The sequence below is a fragment of the Tachypleus tridentatus genome, chromosome 9, assembly GCF_004210375.1.
Source record: "Tachypleus tridentatus isolate NWPU-2018 chromosome 9, ASM421037v1, whole genome shotgun sequence".
In the NCBI taxonomy this organism is placed as follows: Eukaryota; Metazoa; Arthropoda; class Merostomata; order Xiphosura; family Limulidae; genus Tachypleus; species Tachypleus tridentatus.
The window spans coordinates 54,838,402-54,860,995 of NC_134833.1; the positions used below are offsets into that span (position 1 = coordinate 54,838,402).

At 32.2% G+C, this 22,594-nt stretch overlaps 1 protein-coding gene across 1 annotated transcript in view; it reads right to left on the reverse strand.

Annotated features, from left to right (window-relative positions):
* LOC143225274 (protein turtle-like) overlaps positions 1 to 22,594 on the reverse strand; it is a 107,009-nt gene that overhangs the window by 37,418 nt on the left and 46,997 nt on the right. The window contains exon 2 of the mRNA XM_076454371.1: positions 12,289 to 12,621. Within this exon, the coding sequence (XP_076310486.1) occupies positions 12,289 to 12,621 (333 nt within the window). The remainder of the gene's footprint in view (positions 1 to 12,288; positions 12,622 to 22,594) is intronic.

The window sequence follows — 22,594 nt, forward strand, 5'->3', positions numbered from 1 at the left end:
TTATTTATTTCTTTTACCTTTTTTGGTATGTTTGTATATTTATTTTTCTTTCGACGATTTAATTTCATTATACCGAGAAACTCAAGTTTCATGTAAAGTGTTTTTTTATAGATAAGTTTATTAGTTTTTTTTACTTTATTCCTTTGAGATTTGAGAATTGTTTGTCTTGCAAAGGGAAGCATGGGATCTTTCTATCAGATCCGGTTCTCAAAAAAAAAAAAGAAACGCAAAACTGAAAACTATGAAATCTTATTAAACAAAAATAAGATGACCTCCCCCTCTCTCACACGCACACGCACTTGTTAGGAACAAGAGTAAATAATGACATTTATTTATAATATTATCTGGTCAAATGTAAACTGTAGTTGTAGAGTATAATAACTTAAAGGTCGGCCGTTATCGTTTTTTGTAATAACATTAATGAAATTCAATCTTGAATATATAGGAACACAAAGTTTTAGATTTATGATATTTTTAACCATAATATTTTACGAACAGAATGCAATGGTTCGCTGCAGGTTTTCGGTCGTTTGTCACATATAAAAAGTAATTCAGTTGTCTGTAACTTTCAACCAAACATATTTAATCATATAGACACCACTGAATAATATTAATGCAAATGATTGCCATTGTGGGTTTACTCTTGGTATACTTTAATTCTTCTCAATTTAGTCTTTGCTCTCTAATTTTATATTTCTATCTCTTATCTGTAACGACCTTAATTCTAATTAGTTTGTCTGATTGGTCAGACCATTCGGAAAACATATAAAACGATGGAGATTCAAACTCGTTGTCCTCAGATTGCGAGATGAGTGTTTTTACTTTCTCAGTTAACATTTACACTTAAATAAAAACGCTTTTATTGAAATGATATTTATTGATATAAATACATAGGCTATAACATATTTAAAACACATCTACGTTAAATTCTTTGGTTATCAAAACCGAGAATATAAATATTCATTGTAATAATTCCTTACGTTTTCATCAGGTTTTCACTAAATATGACATCATGTAAAATAATTTGTGACTACAGGGGTAGAGTAAGCGCATTGGTATTTCAATTGAGGGAGAAACCTGAAAAGATGGAATTAAGTTTTTTTTAACTTAAGAAACAAGAATTAGATCACCCATGTGGAGATGTATTCAAAATCATTTTGGGTAAAACATCTTAATTATAAAAACAGTTTTTAGACAAATCTTATTAATTAAAATCTGTGTTGGTCTACTGCTGGTAAACAAGACAACAATTCCGATATCACAAGTTCTTAAGGACAAACTATTTGATGTATTGCTGGTAGACAAGACAACAATCACAACACCACACTTTATTAAGAACAAGCTCAGTTGATATATTTCTGGTAAACAAGACAAAGATCCCAACACAACACTTTGTTGAGAACAGATTGCATTGATCTGTTGATTGTATACAAAACAACAATCCCAAAACCATACATTACTAAGTAGAAACCGTGTTGATCAATGGCTGGTAAAGAAAACAACAATCCCAACAGAACACTTTAAGAAGGACGAACCGTGTTAATGTATTGCTTATAAAGAAGGCAACAATGCCGATACCATACCTTCTTAAGAACAATCCATGCTCATCTATTGGTGGTAAAGGGGAAAATAATACCAACATCACACCTTGTTATGGACAAACTGTGTTGATATATTACTGGTAAGAAAGAAAACAATCCCAACACAATACATTATTTAGGACAAACCGTTTTGATGTACTGCTTGTAAGAAACTGTTTGATCCACACTCTTCGCCAGAAATGAGACACTTGACAACCAGTAACGCTTGCTTGTTGAATTTCGTATAAACCAACTCGAGTACTATTTGCTTTAACCATCTCCAATAGTGAAGTGATGAACTAGAGTAAAGGCAACAAACTGGCCCACTAACAACTCTTAGTCTACTCTAGGTAGATCAAATAAAGCGGTTTAACTGTTTCATTTATAACGTATTTAACGCTTTGAAGCAAAATTATTTCCTTCTGCTTGTGTGTTTATATACACACAAATATATATTTATCATTATATAGCCTTAAGGCATATAAAGTAAATATTTTAAAACTTGCTTTATGAGGTATTTCTCTTACCATTAAAAATACTTATACATTTGAGAGAGAAAAACTAACAGCTACGTTCATTTCTATTGCGCTTTGCTTATATTAAGAAATAATGACCCAACTATGGTTTTGCCGTTACTCTTACAACGCACTCTTGGCTCTAAAGTTCAAAGTGCGATCTTTTGTGTGTAGGTGTGGTGTGGTGAGGAGTCGATAACTAGGCTCGAACTTCAGACACACAGTCCAGCACGCTAATCCTGGACCGCGTTTTGCTCAAGAGAATTTGTGAAGGTTACTTCATATTCTTTAAGAGATTTGTTATAGGGTACATGCAATAAGAAATTACTTGTAAACCACCATATGTTGATTTGGTCTTGTGAATCAGAAAAGTCATCCGTCAGTACAGGGAATTCATGAAACAAGTATATTTATGAAAAAAAAATGATGCTACCACTTTTTTAGTAGCAGACTTGAAAAGCTACAACGTTAAAATTCAAATTTCTATCATTTCATAAACAGTTATTTAGGAATCTTTGCGTGTTTTCCAATACCGAATAGACTGACGTATAAATGAGAAAGGTGAGGGTGAATATACTGCAAAAAATAAGAAGAAAAAATATAATTGAAACCAAATGAAATCTAATCATTTAAAATATGCATTAAATGAAATAAGAAGAAAATAGGCACTTCATATTGTTACAAGTGAATAAACTGATTTCAGAAGGAAGATTTTGCAGAGACAACAAAGTAGCAGTAGTCTTATAAAACAATACAGTTTTACCGAAGCTCATTGTAAATCAAAGCAATACCCTTTTATTGTTTGAAAGAGTAGGTATATCATCCATCTGGATGTTTAGCAGAGTCTGAAAAGCAGCTATTGACCTACACAAGGAAACGGGTCACGAACCCTCAACGAGACAACGGAAGTGATCGAAGGCAAAATTGCACAGAAAAGAGGTTTTTATTCAAGTCGATGGTTAAAAAAACAAAACTGGTTGATTTCATGGAGTACTTGACGTAAGTGGAAAAGATTTAGAAAAAAAATATATAGGCTGACAATTGTACACAACATAGTTGATTTATTGAATGGTATGTGAAAAGGACGTAACAACATCACCAAAAGAAAAGTTAGTTTAATAAACATTTTAAAAGGGTTTTTATTTTGTTTGTTTTTGAATTTCGAGAAAAACTACACGAGGGCTATCTGTGCTAGCCATCCCTAATTTTGCAGTGTAAGACTAAAGGGAAGGCAACTAATCATCACCACCCACCGCCAACTCTTTGGCTACTCTTTTACCAACGAATAGGGGGATTGACAGTCACATTATAACGCCCCCATGGCTGAAAGGGAAAGTATGTTTAGTACAACGGAGATCTGATCCCGCAACCCTACATATTACGAGTCTAACGCCTTAATCCACCTGGCCATGCAGGCCTTAAATTAAAATACCATTAATAATGCATAGTATTAAGTGGCTAACAGAAAGTGTTCAATGTATGTGTGCGTGTTTTTTCTTATTGCAAAGCCACATCGAGCTACCTGCTGAGTCCATGGAAGGGAATCGAACCCCTGATTTTAGCGTTGTAAATCCGAAGACTTACCGCTGTACCAGCGGGAGACAAGCGCTTAATAAATGTATGTTTCTTGATCTTTTTTTAATTTCGCACGAATTTACACAAGAGATATTTGGGATAGCTCCAAATACTTTTTTAAAATGATAGGCTTGAGGGAAAACAATTCGTCTGTATCTCTCAGCGCCGACTCTTGGATCACTGTTTACCAACAAATCGAGGAATTAACCTTTGGGGCATTATCCCAAGGCAGAAAGGGCGACCTTTTCCGGTGATAGGTTTCAGTGCTGCGACCCGTATGGTGTAAGTCGAGCGTCTTAACCACCAGGTTAAGTCAGTATCTGAAGACAAATAAGAAGGACCATTTAGTCTACATAACGTATAGGTGTCATGTCGTGAACAGAATAAACTAAAGTGTGATGTGGTAAATACGTAATCCGACAGTTCAATGAATTCATTAAGTGAAAGGACTATTTATAATATTGAATATTCTTAACAGAACTAGAGATATAATTTTACACACACAATGGGAATGATACTGATAGCTATTTTTAAGGTTGAGAATAGCCTTACTGAAACTGTACAATGCTTTTTCAGAGACGTGCCATCGCGGGTATTAAACTCCAGATTCCGAATACTAGTGTTATAAGTAATTTAGGTTACGACTGAACTACAGGGGAATGATAAAATTTATAAATGAGTGGCGTGTGTATGTGTGTATGTATATATACTGTTTGTTTTTCAAATTCAATAGCCAGACTTACATATTTTCTATTTAAACATGTTTATTTTTTTATAATATGGCGTATGTGGATTACATGTGTGCATGGTGTTTCCTAAAGCTTTATAAACGTTACATATAATAATATTAAAACAGATAGTCAGAAATCGTGAAGACTGTCTTGTTCTAACATATGATGAAAAAGTTATGGTTACTGCTAAAACCTGGTATGTGTTAGGACTGTTGATAAAAGATGATGACGAACAAAATGTTTCGGGTTTAGGCGCAAGAAAAAACTGAAGAAAGAAAATGATTACAAACTCTTAATTTAAACATGGAGATTTGTATTGTCAGAAAATACAGAAACAATACTAGCAGGTTAAAGTGAAAATGCAGAAACAATACTAGCAGTTTAAAGTGAAAATACAGAAACAATACTAGCAGGTTAAAGTGAAAATGCAATCGTTAAAAAGGTAAAGAAACAAGTTTAAAGAGACATAGAGTTGACACTGTTTCCTCAAGTTACAAGTCCAGTGGAGTCCAAATAGGGATTTGAAGTTTGAGGTAACAATGTCAACACGTTATCTTAAGCCCTAAGCTTGTTTGTTACTTATTTTCCGATTGCAACCTTACTTTAAGCTACCTGTTTTGTTTCTGTTTTTCTTAATACACTCCTTATACCCCTTTGTTTCAACAATTTTGTATAATTTGGGAAAATGGATGTTTGTCTGTGCATTACGTAAAAATATAAAAAAAAAGAAATATAAAACAGAAATAAGCAAATAACAAATACGTTTAGAAGTGTAAAGTCTATTAAAACTAACTGTGATGTTAAATTCTTTATTTATAGGTAGTTGAAAGTAAACAAAATGCTGCAAAATTTCATCTGATGTTGTCACATCAAAATCCAATTTTAATAAACTTTTTTGTGCTTTATGCAAAAAAATGTCACGTTTTCATATTAAAAAATACACGTGCAATAATCATGTTTGAACACGTTTTTTTAAGTTTTCAATATATATATTGGTGCATAAGTTTTTAAAGTTTTGTTTAGTAATTCAATTTTTGTTGCATTTTGATAATTCTTTTTACAACTACAAAAACATGGATGGCTAATTACGTTTTTCAAAGATTGGGTATCTTTGTGTTATTAGCAACCGCACAAAAATGGATGATTACCTGAAACCTTTGAAGAAAGAGTGAGCACTCAATATTGATTACATTGCTGAAGGTGGTTTTAATTTAAAAAAAAACTGTTTAAAAGAGCAGATATTAGCGACCACATATTCGATCTTGATAAGTTAAACATTAATATGAATTAAGGGGAATACCACAACTCCATATGTTTCCTCGAATTTCCACACCCTACTTGAATTTCTATAACACAAACCTCCACAGAATTATAAAATATTGTTATAACAATTTGTTCAATGTATGTCAATTAAACTTTTTCTCTCATTGTGATGAATTTATTTTTAGTTTCAGGAAAAAAAATTCAAGAAACTCAACAAAAATGACTAAATGTTCTTTTCGGTGTCTTTTTCAAAGTTTTTCCCCATTCATTTTCTTCTATTTGTAATAAAAAAAGATCGAGGAGTAAATTAAACAGCAACAACAACAAATAACTATAGATTTTTTTAACATAACTTACACTCAACATAAATTATCTGGTATTTCAAACCGGCTCTTGAACGCCCACTAGTATGAAAATTTAAATTTACCTTTTATTATCTACTATAAAGTGTTATCTTCAAATACTGCCGACTGGAAGTTTTTCCATAAGTCTATTCCTTTTTTTTATGTTTGAAATTTTGCGCAAAACTATGGAGATCGATTGACATTAGGTGTCTTTATTTTATAAATGATAGGTTAAAACAGCTGGTCAACACCATCCGCTGCCATCTTTTTTTTGCTTATGAAAAGCGAGTTGAACAGCTGCACAATATAGTAACAGTAACGTTTCTAATATGATCATTGACTTCTATCAACTATTATAATGTGATGTTCTTAGCAATGATATCAACTATTTTATATAACTTTTTACAAATAAAATAGTTGATATCACAAGTAAGAAGGATATACTGTCTAGTTATTTAAAGTTATAATACTTAATCATTGTTAAGAAAAGCAACTGATCCGTTAGAAAAAACTACTCAGAAATGTAGTTGATGTAGAACTTTTAAACAAAGAGGCCATTATTGTGCAGTAAGTTGAGTGAATCAGAAAACAAGAAACTTGTTAACAAAGAGCTTTCTGACGGCATTTGTCTATCTTCTTCATGGATTATCGAATTTCTTAGATAATGATACCAAGAGCTTGGAAATTAAAGGTTTATTTCGCAAACATGAGCACTAATGCTGTTGATGCCTTTAAATAACTTAAGACTGAAGATAATGAAGAAAGATAATATTAAAGTTTTGTGTCAAGACAACATGATGAAACGTAGTGAAATGCAATCCATGATCTTAAGGTTAAAGTATACTACTTTGGAATGACGTTTTAATATTGGTTAATAGCATTATGGTTCTAATGGTGAAAAATATTTTTGGGTATGTCTGTGGACTTAGAATGCTAGAAATTAGGTATTGATACCCGTGGTGAGTAAAACACAGAAAGCTCATTATGTAGCTTTGTGCTTAATTACAAACAAAAGAAATTATCTCTTGCACGATATCACAGCGTTGTGTTAAAAGTACAATAGGATTTTATGTGGACATTTTTGGGTGTATTTATAAGTTTTTGAGTTACTTTGTCTAATAAACCGCGTTCAACAATTTTATTTTAAAGGATAATTATATTTGTGAGAGCTGTGACGTTTAATTTGGTTTTATGTCTGCGTTAACTCTTGAAATATGTAACATTATATAGTCAGTAGTATCTGTAGTATTTTTTATTTTGATGTTAAAAAGAAATATTATTCTTATAATTCCAGCAATATTTCAGTGTTTAGTTTTTTGGGATATTTAGTGAAATAAATATTGATTTTCTATTGATATTACGGAAGGAACGTTTTAAGTTCTTTATAACGTTTAAGCTCTTTATTATATTCAGAACATAGAATAACTTACGTGGAATTTGACTGAGGTATTACAGGTACTTAGAATGTTTGGAGTCAGTGTCTCTTAGTTCATCTACTAAACGTGGCTAGGGTGTTTGGAATTATTATATTTTCGTGAAAAGCATTGAAAATAATTCGGAAGTTTATAGTTATTATATTTTAGTCTAGGTATTGAAAACGATTAGGATCTTTGAGTCATTGTCCTTTGGTCCAATTATTCAAGTTGCCTTGGTATGTACCTTAAAGAAATCTGTTGAATAACTGGATAAATGAAATTAGAGGTAACTATTACATATTTATATGATAGCTTAACCATTTTCCACCCAGAAATGTTCATTGACCTTTAGAATGATGAATAAGTGGGATAGTGTTTCAAAATAGCTAGTGAGTGCTATTAGTTTGTGTGTATTCTGGACAATTTAATTATTTGATAATAACTTAATATGAGATTAATCTAGTTACTTAAATGAAATCTGAAGATAAAAATCAAAGGTAATGATTGTTGCTAATTCAGTATATAGTTTTTTAACTTTTATCTATTACTGTTTCATTAATTAGTTACTTTCAATGTTAACGACGTATTATGCCCTTAAGCCAGTAATCTCTCCCAAGGTTTGGCCATTTCGGAGATTAAAGTTACTTGTAAGTACACATAATGGTCTAACAATGTAAAATAGTCTTTAAAATAAAAACATAGTAATTAAAAACAGAGTAGACCTACTAAGTATTCCAATCAGAAGAGTAAATGGAAATCAAATCAAAAATAGAGTATACTGTACTTAAAGTGAGTTTCTAGTGATTTCCTATATCTTACACATAAGAAAATATCAGATAGAAGTTGTTTTTCTTTTCTTTTGCTATTGTTTGTGGTAAATCTTAAGGTTAAAAGAACATTTTGGTAATCACTTTTTGTTGTTGTTTCATTATATTTTGATAACACTCAATAAATACAGTGTTAGCCTCCCAGTGGCACAGTGATATGTCTGCGGACTTCCACACTAAAAACCGGGTTTCGATACCCGTGGTGGGCAGAGTACAGATAGCCTATTGTATAGCTTAATTCTAAACAAACAAAAAGCTATTGTATTGTCTCTTAGCTAGTAAATAGTCCAGGAACATTACTTATAGTCTAACTCTAATTAAATGAACATATGTTTGATAAAAACATCTGTCATGAAGGAAGTTAATTTTATAATTGTTCTTTTCTTGTTGAATTTAAAACCATGTTTTTTTCTCTGCTGTGGTAAGGGAAGGCCTCGAATCATTAATATACTAGTAACTGTTTGTATGGTGTCCTTGTAGGTGACCTTCATTTTCGTTAAGTTTAAATGTTTTTTAACCCTCAGAATCCTTTTAATTTAATGTATATTTTGTTTGTGGTTTCTATCACATGAAAAACTGCGTGCATATACAAACACACATCATTGTTTATCGTGACTAAAATACTTAAAACATTATGTACATAATTGTGTGTATTGTTTGTTTGTTTGTTTTTGAATTTCGCACAAAGGCTACTTGAGGGCTATCTGTGCTAGCCGTCCCTAATTTAGCAGTGTAAGACTAGAGGGAAGGCAGCTAGTCATCACCACCCACCGCCAATTTTGGGCTACCCTTTTATCAACGAATAGTGGGATTGACCGTAACATTATAACGTCCCCACGGCTGAAAGGGCGAGCATGTTTGGCGCGACGGGGAAATTGTGTGTATTACTTTCTTCATAATTTCACTACATATTGCACACTGTTGCATTCTATACATGTTTGTTATAGTCTGTATGATACATCACTTTCTACGAAACAGTAAAATGTGCATTGTGTTCAATTACCTTTAGCATGCACATATTCGGCATCAAAAATTGTGGCTTAGTTTGTTTTGAATTTAGTGCAAAACTACAAGAGGGCTCTTTACGTTAGCTCTCCCTAATTTAGCAGTAAAAGAGTCGAGAAAAAAAAAACAATGATCATAACCAACCGCTGTTAGACAACTCTCTTACCAACGAATAATGGGATTGATCTACACATTATAAGCCCCTCATCGCTAAAAAGACAATCATGTTTTGGGAGGTGCTCTAACCACTTGGTGGTACAGGGCGAACAGTATGAAAATCAGTGAAGGATATTCTTAAATTAAAATTAGTTAAAATTAACACATGATTACTACGCCCCCTGAAGAAGAAAGTTCCAATTTTTTAAAGTGTTCGGCATCAAAAATTGTTTTGAAACTACGTATTTTTCTGACATCGTGTATGTTTATCTTTAGATTGGAGCCATTATGATAATAAGATCATTTAAAGTTTTGTGACGAAGTGGTATAAATCTAAATGAAACTTTTAAAATAACATTTCCTGAAGCGTGGATAACTTGTATTAGAAATATTTCATAGCAAGACGATATCTTTTTTTTTGTAATTCATTGAATCTTAGTTAAGATAAATAAAAATACTTTAATGACAGCTAATTAAACGCCTAGAATGATAACCATGATATAGAGACTTATGACTTTGAACCGTATAACTGCAAAGCACTTTTCGCTATTTAATTTGTAATGATACATACATAACTCACCATGCTCTCCGTATAATTTTCAGCGACTAAAAGCATTTTAATACTCACGTAAGAGAAAAGAAACTATCTCGTTTAGTTATGGAAGCTTAATTAGATGTCATTCATAAAGAGTAAACAACTATGTTAACCCTCTCGAGTCAAACATATAATGAACTGACGTAATCACAGACCCTTTGACATTCATTTTTGTATAATAAAAACAACTGTAAGCTTATCGCAATCCTCACATGTTTATTACGTAAATAAATAATCAAAATAAAAAATAAAACCAGGTAATTATGTGCTAAATTGTATTAATTTACTTATTTATGAACATACACACATACACTAGTATTTCAAAAACACAAATCTCTGTATCTGTTTTTTTTTTCCTATTGAAGCTGCTATCACACTGCAACATTCAATATTGATATTTGCTGTCCACTAAAACTTAAAAATCATAACTTTATCTTCATGTTTCATTTACATTACTTATTATTTGTTTGTTTAAAGTCAAGCAACAAGCTAGACAATAGGCTATCTGTGCTCTACCCACCACAGGTATTGAAACCTGGTTTCCAGTGTTGTATGTAATCAGAGATATCGCCGTGCCAGCTAGGTAATTCATTCTTTAATCTACAGGATGGCCCGTAAGTCCCTACTCATCCATATATCTTATCTATCCAGTGTATCTGTGTGCTGTCCCTCATTCTCGCTGCATAATATTATGCGACGCTATGTTTTGTGAGACATTTTCCTCAACATAGCAGGGTTCCAAATGCCGTGGTAACAGCTGCCTTCAACTCAACATTAGTATTATCGAATATGACATATGGATGGGTGGGGACTTACGGGTCACCCTGTATACATTAACCCTTTTTATTTCATTTTTTTTCAATTTGTTATGTATATGCAAAGTTACAATTTATGTTGAACAAACCATGAACATTACTATTTAAACAAACTAAGTATAAGGAAAGAATTAATTGTACTCATGAAAATTAACAGTAATAGCTATTCAGACAATAATTATTTGTTCTCAAGTTGTTGTCGTTTTTAATATCGTTATTTAGGTCTCACTTGGCGTACTGGTCTCTTTATATATGTTGGCATATTGCAAAAGATTCAAAGTTTGGCTGCTAGGATGACTCAGGATATAGATGAGTTATCTTAAATTATAGACGAAGACTGATCTCTTAGCTGCTTTTTTTTAAAAAAATTGATAAGAGACATATAATCCAGGAGATCTGATTTCTAAGTGTTGTATTCAGAGCGATTGGATATAATTTTCAAATTTGTAAGACACAAACTTGTATCCAATTATTTTTTTTATTTATTTTCATAACTTGATGCTTACTTATCTGGGCTTAAGAAATGACTTGCTGTTGGCAGATACTGGGATCCAGCACTTTAGAGGGATTTAAAAGGATGAATTAATAACTTAACTTTTTTCTCTCTTTGTCAAGGTATAAGGGACAGGGAACGTCCTGGAAGAATCAAGTGTTATTTAAGTAGAACAAATACATATAGCAATATAACATACCATCAGATTAGCTGTAACATATAATAGCTGTGAAAGAACCTCTCAGAAGACACTTAAAAAAAAAACATCGACAGTATTAAATTCGCGTATCTATGCTTCTGACATGTGCTTTTTGCAAAATTGCATGGTTCATCTGGGGATTCGGGGACTGCACCAATTCCACCTACCATCAGCCAAGAAACAGAGCTGAACATATTCTTTGATGGATTGTTTAGGATGAGTACCTATCCCAGCGTATTCATCAAGCTGATATTAATTTATTTTCAGTGTTTTTGACATTGAGGCTTAGTTACTGTATATTTATTATCTAGTTATATAATATTTTGAGGTTTAAAACCTAACAAACTTGAACAAGCCATTATATGTTTGTTTTCTTTTATACACTGAAACTACATTAAAAGTACATACAATTTTGACCTTCCAATAAAATAATATTACTGACAAAGAAAGACTTTAGTCCCTCAAGGTTAATGCTAGACAAAATAAATCATCAATTCCTATAATAGAATTATAAGTGTCGCTCACTGCTGCTTTTGACGGTAATTCATTCCATAAAACAATAAATTATTTTGTTAAAATAATAACAATAAATAGTACAGAACAATGTTTGAGGAGCCCTATGTTATATTTTAGTCTTACGCACACTAAAATAAACAGTTTGTCATTATCTTTACGTCGAAAACTGCTCTTATACTCATCAAATTAAAACACCATGAAACGAATGAACAACACTGTGAAATCTTGTAATATTAAAGAAAACTTTGAATATCCCTACCGATAACATCAAGAAAAACAAAAAAGTATTCTGTTGGCTCATGTTTGTAATCAACCCTACACTTGTACGTCCCGTGGTCGTCTTCTTTTATATCCCATACTTGCAGGATGGACGGGAAAATGGAGACATTGTAGAAAGACCTGCTGGTTAAAGTACCACTGGGAAGATGTGTGGGTTTGTTTCGTATACCGTTTCTGGCATCCAAAATATAAATGGGCTTTGTAGCGTTGTCTTTATACCACAATATTAAAGATACTTTGTCCTCGTGGAGTGGAGAAAAATTACAAGCTATCTCTGATGTTCCTCCTACTACACTTTCGTATACCAGGTGACCTGCAAAAATGGAAAAGAAATTACTTTAACTCCTGAGTTGGAGTAGTCCAAATGTATCTTAAACGACACTGAAAAATTGAAAATTTCCATTAGAGGTCTTGATAAGTAATCGAATTCTATCAGTCAAGAAAAATCTTAATATCATAAAATAACCATATAGCTCAAGCGCTTTCGAAAGGTGTACCTTTCTTCTTCAGATCACCAGTGAAGAAAAAAGTTCTAACTTTCAAAAGCAATCGAGTTTTAGAGGTTTATCTTTTTATAAAATACTTTTACAAATTCCAATACTTTCAGATAAAATTACAATAAACTCAATTAACATTTCCCATTAAAAGAAATCCAAACAATGTTTGATCACTTAAACTCAATGGCATGATTTGGACGAATTAGAATGATATCTCAGATCTGTGGTAAAGACTTTACTACTGAGTATTGTAGCCCGAATGAATTAAGATTCCAGACAAAAAGTCTATGATTTCGGATCATAAGGATAGTTTTAATAGTCAGATTAATGAATTAAATTTAGGAAAACAAGTCTTTGTCTTTACTAAGTAAGTGGCATGAAATGAACACATTAAAATAGAACTGTATTGCAGACCGAATGCAATACACTGATCCGAACAAAAGCATTTCTTTACTAACTCAGTGAACCAACTTGGACTCATCATAATGATCTGTGTACTGAAATATCTTTTTTTTTTTCAAAACAAACTGGTTTAACTTGAATGAAGTTCATTATACTAAACAATAAGTCATCAACTTTGCACTATGAGTGATCTGATGTAAATTTAAATGATATATTAACATAAAAACACTAACATCAAAGGCCCATTTGGTCCTTCAAAGCTAACCCTGCAAATCCAACCTTGAGAAAATTAAAATTTTAAAGCATTCTTTATTTTTCATGAAATAATGTATTTCTCTCTTGAACTCCTGTAAAATGGTGTTCTCCCGTACTTCCTATGGCAATGATCTGAGCTTTTCATATGTTAAACTTGTTTTCTTATGTTATAATGTCTTCAGAATACAGCACTAAACAATTAGGAATTATTTGATCGATACCCCTGTAATCTTGTAAACTTCAGTAATATTACCTCTTATCCTTCTCTTCCCTTTAATGACACAGCAGCATGTCTATGGCCTCACAACACTAGAATACGGGTTTCGATGCCTGTGGTAGGCAAAACACAGATAGTCCATTCTATAGCTTTGTATTTAACTTCAACCAACTCTTCTCAACATAAGTTAATAGTCGCTAAGTTTCTCCTGGGTATGACCCTTCCATCACTGGGACAACTCCTCTGAATTCCTTCTAAGACAATATGCTTTCTTAGATAAGAAGATCAAAATTATACGTAGTATACTAAATGAGGCTTAAAGTAATTTGTACAAAAATATAATTATTTCTATGGAGTTGTAATCAGCGAGTAAATGAAGTAGTCTCAAATCGTATTAGATGTGTTGCTGGTATAATAGCAATGCTTTGTTGACTTGAGTGACTTATTCACTATTTCTTCCTTCAGTCATTGTTCAGGGTGTAGATTATCGAAAAATTCAACCAACTGAATTAGAAAACGAATAAGATGATAACGATAACATATTATGAAAAATTACATTAATATACATATAGTATAGACATCAGAAGACCATATAGCCACTTATAGCTGTCCCCTGCTCACCCATCAAAAGTAAATAATCTAAACCCATCTCTTAATTTTCCAGAAAATCTTTGACTTCTCTCTTGAACGCGTGTAAATTGGTAATCTCTACTACTGCCGATCATCCTTCTTAGAAAAATAAGTTTGTCTTAACTGTAACATCGAGTGTATTTGTCAAGTCAAATATGTTGATGATGTTTTCTTAAATAACGAGACCAAACTATACACAATATTCAAGTTCAAGCCGAGCTAGTTTGTTTAGAATTAAGCGCAAAGCCACACAATAAGCTCTCTGTACTCTGCCAATCATGGGTATCCAAACCCGATTTCTAGCGAAGTGACTCCGAAACCATACCACTATGCCACTGGAAGACATCCAAACTAGTAATAGTACTAATATTAAATATTTATTATGACGTGAAATCTAGAAATTTGATAAATTTCTATACGAGATGAATGTTATGTACTGCATAGCTGATGAAAATATGGCTAGTAAATAATTATTTTGGATTTATTAACCAGTGTTCCGTTAAAAAATGGGAAAAGTAGAAATCGACATCATAAGTAAGTAGTAACTAATCTCATATTTTGACATTAACAAATTCTGTTTGTTCATTGCGTATTTGTACAATACGACATTCGCTAAATTGATGTTTATCTGTATTCTCAAGACGGCTAGTATGGATATTAAAATTTTAATTAAAATAAAGTGCAGAACAGTGTTTCGACCTCCTTAGATCATCTACAGGTAAACTGAACCAATACAAAGGAACACCTTTACACCTATATTAATTAATCTCGTACCCGTTTACACTCTCGTTCCTAAGACAAATGTGTCCGGCAATGGTCAACTTCAAACTCTCTTTGTTAACCTGAAGATGATCTAAGAAGGTCTAAACGTTGTTCTGTACTTTAATACCCATACCATCGTGGGAGCGTTATAACGTGACGGTCAATCCCACTATTCGTTGGTAAAAGAGTAGCTTAAGAGTTGGCGGTGGGTGGTGATGACTAGCTGCCTTCCCTCTAGTCTTGCACTGCTAAATTAGGAACGGCTAGCACAGATAGCCCTCGAGTAGCTTTGTGCGAAATTCCAAAACAAACAAACAAACAATGTATGTTTTAGTACAAATTTGAAATATTCGTGGAACTCCCAAGAGTGTATCATCAAATAATATTCAAATGCTTATGTGGAATGTCAAAGTTTCTTTATTTCAAAACATTTATTTACAATGTTTGAGTTCCAATTCTCAGGATTTCCCATTTGTCAACAGTTGTTTGCAATATAGCTGCATGACTAACATTTATTGCGCGAGTTTAAAACTCTAAGAACTATATTAATACATTAAAAGTTTTAAGTAACTTTAGCGCAACAAGGAAAATAAATACTGTGCCTTAAGCAGTAAACTGTTTCTAAACACTGCTCATTAGGGGTAGAATTAAGTTCTTTGCTCTCGTTCGCCGCTGAGAGTTTACAACGCTAAAATTAGAGGCTCTATTCTCCTCGGTGAGCACACCAAATACCCCGATGTAATTTTACTATAACAAAACGCACACATTCTTTGCTCCCAAAGTAAGTTTTAAGATTCGGTTTATTTGAAATATTTGGCTTGTTGTTTCTCTTTGTTGTATTTGAAGTATTGTTAGATATTTCAAATAATTTGCTATATCTGTTATATTGGTGTTTAATATGAAATTCAACATACTGATGAAAGCTTGAACACACTGATCACGCCCTTTTAGTTGTTATTAGATGTGTACAGAGCTAAAAGCTCTGCAATCGATTGTTTGCATGACAGCAAAAATAAACCATTCATAATGATATATATACATACACACACTCTAATTTGTACTGAGTAAATCCATTATATAGTTAATATTTCAGTTAAGTAACCTTTCGCGTCCTATAATTTCTCCATTCTGAAGCATTTAGATTTGCAGTTTATCGACTGGGTTTGTTTACTTCCCTTGAATGATTTTTCTATATTTCTTATATACGTCCCTATTAATAAAGTGTTTCTACTCGTGGTGAAAACTTGTTAATGCGTTGCATATTGTTAAAAAGGTGTAATGTATTAAAGCAGAAGGAATCACGAAATGTTTTTGCATGACTTTTATTAACTAAGCTTAAAAAAGCACAAGCTTGCCTTGAACCCATATCACAGAATATAACTCGCTACATCAGAGTAGTTTCCTAGGATAATAAGTAAAGTACTTAGATCTTTAGAGGAGCAGTATCAAACAGTTATTTTTCATAATCGACAAAGTTGAGAAGAATGTTCTAACATTTTGAGTACATGACAAAAATACAACAATTAATTGTGTTTTCACAGGTATAGAAGGGGTAGAAAAACACACAATAATGTTTTCAGTTATTTATTGATAGAATTAATTATATAAAAAACACATTGTAGAGGTAAAGCACTGAGATGCTACAGGTAAATAGCTATTTCGCCACATTTGTCCCCCTTTTAACCCTGGAGCCGTAATATGTTCGGTCAATCCCACTATTCGTTGATAAAAAGAATATCCCAAGAGATGGCGATGGGAGGCGATAAATCATTGCCTTCCCTCTTGTGTTACTTTACTAAATAAGGGACAGCCAGCGTAGATAGTTCTCGTGTAGCTTTGCGCGAAATTCAAAAAAAAGAAACAAAACAATCGGCAGTGTGACAAGTGGTGACCGTGGCCTTAGAGAATACTCTTACACTGCTCAATAAATACTACTACGTCTTGAGCTTTCTGTGAATAAACTATTGTATATTTTATTGAACGTTTGTACATTGAACTTCTGATGCAGCCCTCAAATGATAGAATGTTTTCTAAATTTGTCCCATTAGTATTCTGAAATATCAATAAGACAGAATAACTGAGTCTGTTATTTCCATTGTAAGTGCAAACATTTGAGCTATTCACTTGGCTATGACTTAGCTTACTTTACTCATGGATTAACATTATTTCTGGAGAATAGAAATATTAATGTACTTCACGGTAATTAACTGTACTTACAGACCTAGTATCAGTAAGCTTACTTTTGACATGAAGGATTTTGATATTTTGTAGTGCTGTTTAAACGTTATTAGATGCACGCTTTTTCTCAGTTTTTCTGTAGTGTATAACAAATTTACAAGGAAGACACCAAAATACCACAGAAACTATTGTACAAATAAAAGTTATGTTGCAGATCGTGTTACATCATCTTTGTAAACAGATGTGGATCTTCCAGGTTGGTGATTCTTATTTCTATACATTATATACGTATTTTAACTACAAGACAAAAGTGCACGTGATGTTACGTTGTACAAACCGAACACGGTAATGTGCACTGTAATTAGTTTTCTTAATGGTATGAGTTTAGCGTGTTGTTTTGAAATGAGTTTGTTTACTGCGGCAAGAGACAGCATAACATTAGAACGTACGTTACGATAAATACAAGAGAATTAAATATTTAGTTTTAAGTTATTCCGTTACTTAATACAGAACACAAAAAGTGGACGTAACCTTCTAAATATATTTTAATCCTACAATTTACTTAGTCCACATTTTACAGTAACTGATATTTAAAACCAGTTCCCAGACTTTAGTACTATTTGTTTTTTTTTTTCTTTTGAGTGTCTAGGTTTTATGCAGATTGAAGGACTACATATGGCCTAGTAATTAGCATGCCTGTTTACGGTTCAACGCTAGGAAAGTGATACCACTAAAGACTGAAACTTATAATCATGGACACATCATAAAATTGCTGTTAATTCCTTTGTTAGGTCTCAAGAGCCAGCCAAAACCCCTGTGGTACAAGGATTACTGTATTTTAAAGATGGTCAGTTGTTCAAAGCTAAAAATAGTTATACTTTAACCTTAGCAATGAGTTTCTTAACTGGATGATTGACTCACATTTCAGAAGAAAATTCCACTTTCAGGTCTACGTAGAGTGGAACAGCCGATTCGGAGTGTTGGAATAGTTGTAACTTTTACTACATGAGTACTGAAACACTCGATGAATGAAAAGGATCGTAGGTTATAATCACACCTGACTTTGCTTTATCTTCTTCAGTAAAATTAATATTACTAACTAACATTAAATCGAAAAATGGTTTCGCATTTAATCTAAAATGCTTCGAGTCACAAAGTTGCGTTTTAAATACCATGCCACGAAATATCTTTGCCCCTGGTTGATTTTAAAGAGAATCAGTAGCTTACCTCTTCATTACATGAATGAAATAACGACCTACATCTTCAGAAATTATTGTTATTGGCTCAATATTTGGCTATTAAAGCTTTGTCAGGCGATATCGATAATCTACAAGTTTCTAATCCAATTGAAACTTGAGTAAATCAAATTTTTGACAAAATTGCAATAACAAAATCTTGAGTCAATAAAGATACATTCTAAAGATATAGCTGCCGCCATTTTATTTAAATTAATATCAATTTCTCGTAATAAACTCCTATTTGCATTTAGAACACATTAAGAGTTAAAAATGACAGCTTAACTACTCACTTTTAAATACACTTAACTTGTGCGTGTGTGTGTAATATACTTATATTATTATGGCAGATAAACAGTTGAAAATAGCTTAGTGTTTCATAATGACGAAAAACACACTTGAGTTAAAAAAGTATTCTAAAGACGGCTGGTATTGGTATCAAAATTTTAATTAAAATAAAGTACAGAACAACGTTTCGACCTTCTTTGGTCATTTTCATTTACTGTTTGGAGCAAAATTTTTTATCAACGTGTCATATGTCAGTTATGAAAATTATAAGGAGGAAATTTGTTATAATTATTGATTTGTATGGGTTTTAACACCAAACATTTTGATCTTGGTTTGTTTTCTATTTAACATCAAACATACTGATATAAGTTTGTTTTGGATATGATATCAAACATCTTGATCTCACTTTACTTTGTATTTAACACGAAACATATTAATCTTTGTTTTGTATTTAACAATAAAAATATTGATTTTGTTTTGTTTGGATTTAACATTAAACGTCATGATTAGCTTGATTTTTTTTCACTGTTATCCAAACAGAAACCAAGTTCTGATAAATATATCAAGTTCTAAAATAAAAGTCACTTCACCGTTGACGAAATAATAATCTGGGTATTATTATTTCAGTTTCCTTAGAAAGTAAAATATAAATCCTGCCGGAAGTCGTCGTAATTGCAAGCATGACCAATAAGTTGGACTGCAGTCATTATATCACAGTTATTATTTTACTACAAGAATTATGTTGTTGGCATTTATTCCAACAATCGTGGATTTGTGAAGACACTTCATTAATATTATTTAATAAAAAGCCTGAACAGACAATCGGAAACCTTTTATTATGACAGCTTTTCAAACCGTAAACTTATCTTCTTATGGACATTTCGAGCTATTGTTTGTTTGTTAGTAGTTGAGTACAAAACTACACAATGAGCTGTCTGTACTCTCTTTGCCAAGTGCGAATATTGAAATTGTTCGAACGTTGTAAGTCCGTATTGTGACACTTGGGGGCACTTCGAGCTAATCTTAAAAAAAAAAAAAGAGAGAGATTTTATAATGTTCAAAAAGTCAATCGCACGTGGCAGTATATAGAACAAAAACTACTAAGTGTAAATAAAACGAATCGAGAACAAAGAGGCAGTTTCGGACTACTATTATAAGAGAGAAAAATCGGGGACACATCTTCAGTCAGTAAAGGAAATTGACAAGAAACAAAAGTCTTGTAAAATATGATGATTTCTGCATAAAAATATGTAAAGAAGTAACAGTTAATGCAAAAGAATTCAAAATATTTTGCAACATAAATCCGTGCAGTCGAAAGGATGTATAACAACGTAACTGTGAGGACAGGAATATATATTAACATAAAGGTGAACTAGAAAGGTTTATTCTTTATACAAGTACAGAGAGGTGTAAGGGTAACTACCAATTTATATTCTGAATACAAAGAGTAAAAGACTGTAAAAAGGAGATTGTAAACGTACCAAATAAAAGTCGTTACGCCCTAGTTTTTCCTTTTGTTTTGTTGTATATTATTATATAGAACTTTTTATAGTTTTGTGTATTTTGTTTTCTCATAAAATTGATTTATTCATGCAATAATGGATAAAAATTAAATTTATTTGTTTGTTTTGTATTTTGCAAAGAGCTGCGTAAGGGCTATCTGCGCTGGCTGTCCTTAATTTAGAACTGTAGGACTAGAGGAAAGGCACCTAGTCATAACTACCCATCACCAATTTTTGGATTACTCTTTTATCAACAAATAGTTGGATTGATCGTCATGTTATAACGCCTCCACGGCTGAAAGAGCGAGCATGTTTGTTGTGACGGTGATTCGAACGCGTGACTCTCAGATTACGAGTCCAACGCCTTAATAACCTGACCGCGCCTTGTCCATAGACATCAAAATTAGATGTAACAGCAACTAATCAGTATAATACCAAAATAGTGATATACAAATTCTCTTAATTGCATTTTACAAGCGCGAAATATTTCTGAAAAAGTAAACAAAAACTACATGTTGAATATTAAACGGATAAAAAAGGAAATTTTATCTTATTTCATTTGAGATCACATAAGTAATTTTGGCAAATTGCATTGAGCTCGAGGTAAAAAGAACAAATATCGGTCTCAAGAGTGGGTAGTTAATCACTTGAATGACTTCCTTCACTCATGAATAAAACATATCCTATATGGTTTCCGTTGTGGTTTATGTTATTTACGGTAGAAAAAAATATGATGCATACAAATATGGAAACCTAAGGCAGTGTTGAATGTGATTACATTGGTACCAAAAGTAGTGTGATTATTTAAAGTTTCGAAACTTGCTAAAAAAACTTAGAACCATTGGAAGAAAATTGCTTGTTTCAAATTATCTTAGAATAAAACAGCTAATATATTCTTTGATAGATTGTTTGGGTAGAGTATATATGATAAAACTTTGTAGAATGGACTGCAACTGTTTGTTGTGGATACACAAGTGTAGAGGACGACGTTTCGAAAGTTTACAGCCTGACCTGAAGACGAAAAACAATCGCTGGCCTTTCTACAAAGTTTCATTAGCTAAAATATGTTAAACACTACTTAAATATACTGTGCTTAAAGTGAAATTACATCCGTAACAGAAAACTCTAATAGTGTTGTGCTCATATAAGTTTATTATACTATTATTCTCGCAGAAAATTTAACGGTATTATGTTACGATAAATTTATTATGTAATTATGTGGCAAATCAGTTAACCTGAATGTTGAGATCCTTGTTCTGATTAAATATTCTTTCCAAAATAACATTGTAATAGGAATGTTCTTATTTTGTATCTCAATCTCTTAAAAATTATTTTACATTCTGTTTAATTTGAATTTTATTTTTCCTAAAGGGTTATATATATATATATGTGTGTGTGTGTGTGTGTGTGCGTGTTTAATAAAATCACAGATTTATAACGTTCCCTCATTGCGTGAAGCATGTTTAACACCATATCATGGCTAGATCCTTGGACCTGCTGTAAAGCAGCCCGGCAAGTTAACAACTAGTTTATGCTCGAACCAATATTGTTAACACGCATACATTAGCGTATAAATCGAGGATATTTCTATTCCTTAACTACATATGTATACACACACACACATATATATTTTACATATATTACGTATTATGTTTCTTAATTGTTAACTATATTTTACTTCGTTTCGGCATGTCTTTAGTTAACCATTTATGTTTTAAAAACTCTAAAATATGGCTCGTTCTTCGCGAAGAGTCTTTCAGTAGGTAAGCCTTAGATTTACGGAAGTAAAACATCAGAATCCAAGGTTCAAACACATGTAGTGGACAGGTGGATAGAGTGCAGAAATTACGTAGCTATGCGCTAAGACATAGAAACAAAATGTTTGAAAATATACTATTTATCTATTGTAGAAAATGTAATGAAAGGTTACATTCAAACTATTAATTGCAACTACTAATTATTACATTAACTTTATAAATTCAAGATACCACTAATAACAGTTATCTTTACTGCTAGCGACGAAATGTCCCAATTCAAGCGTCGCCAGTCAAATTATGATCAAATCACTCTTCCGAGTAGATAATAAACAATTAAGTCAGATGTTTGTAAATTTCCTGTCACGCATATGCTTGAACACTTTAATTCTATGTTAGTATTTTCCTCTAACTCTATTTCATTTGGATTTAAAGGTGAATAAAAAATTGGGTTTTGCTATGACAGTGTAACAGCCGAGTCTTGTTAAAACTGCAGAATTATTTATATGACTTTAATTATATTAACGGGCGGCTTAAATTAGCAAGTTTACAGTTTGTGTTATGCT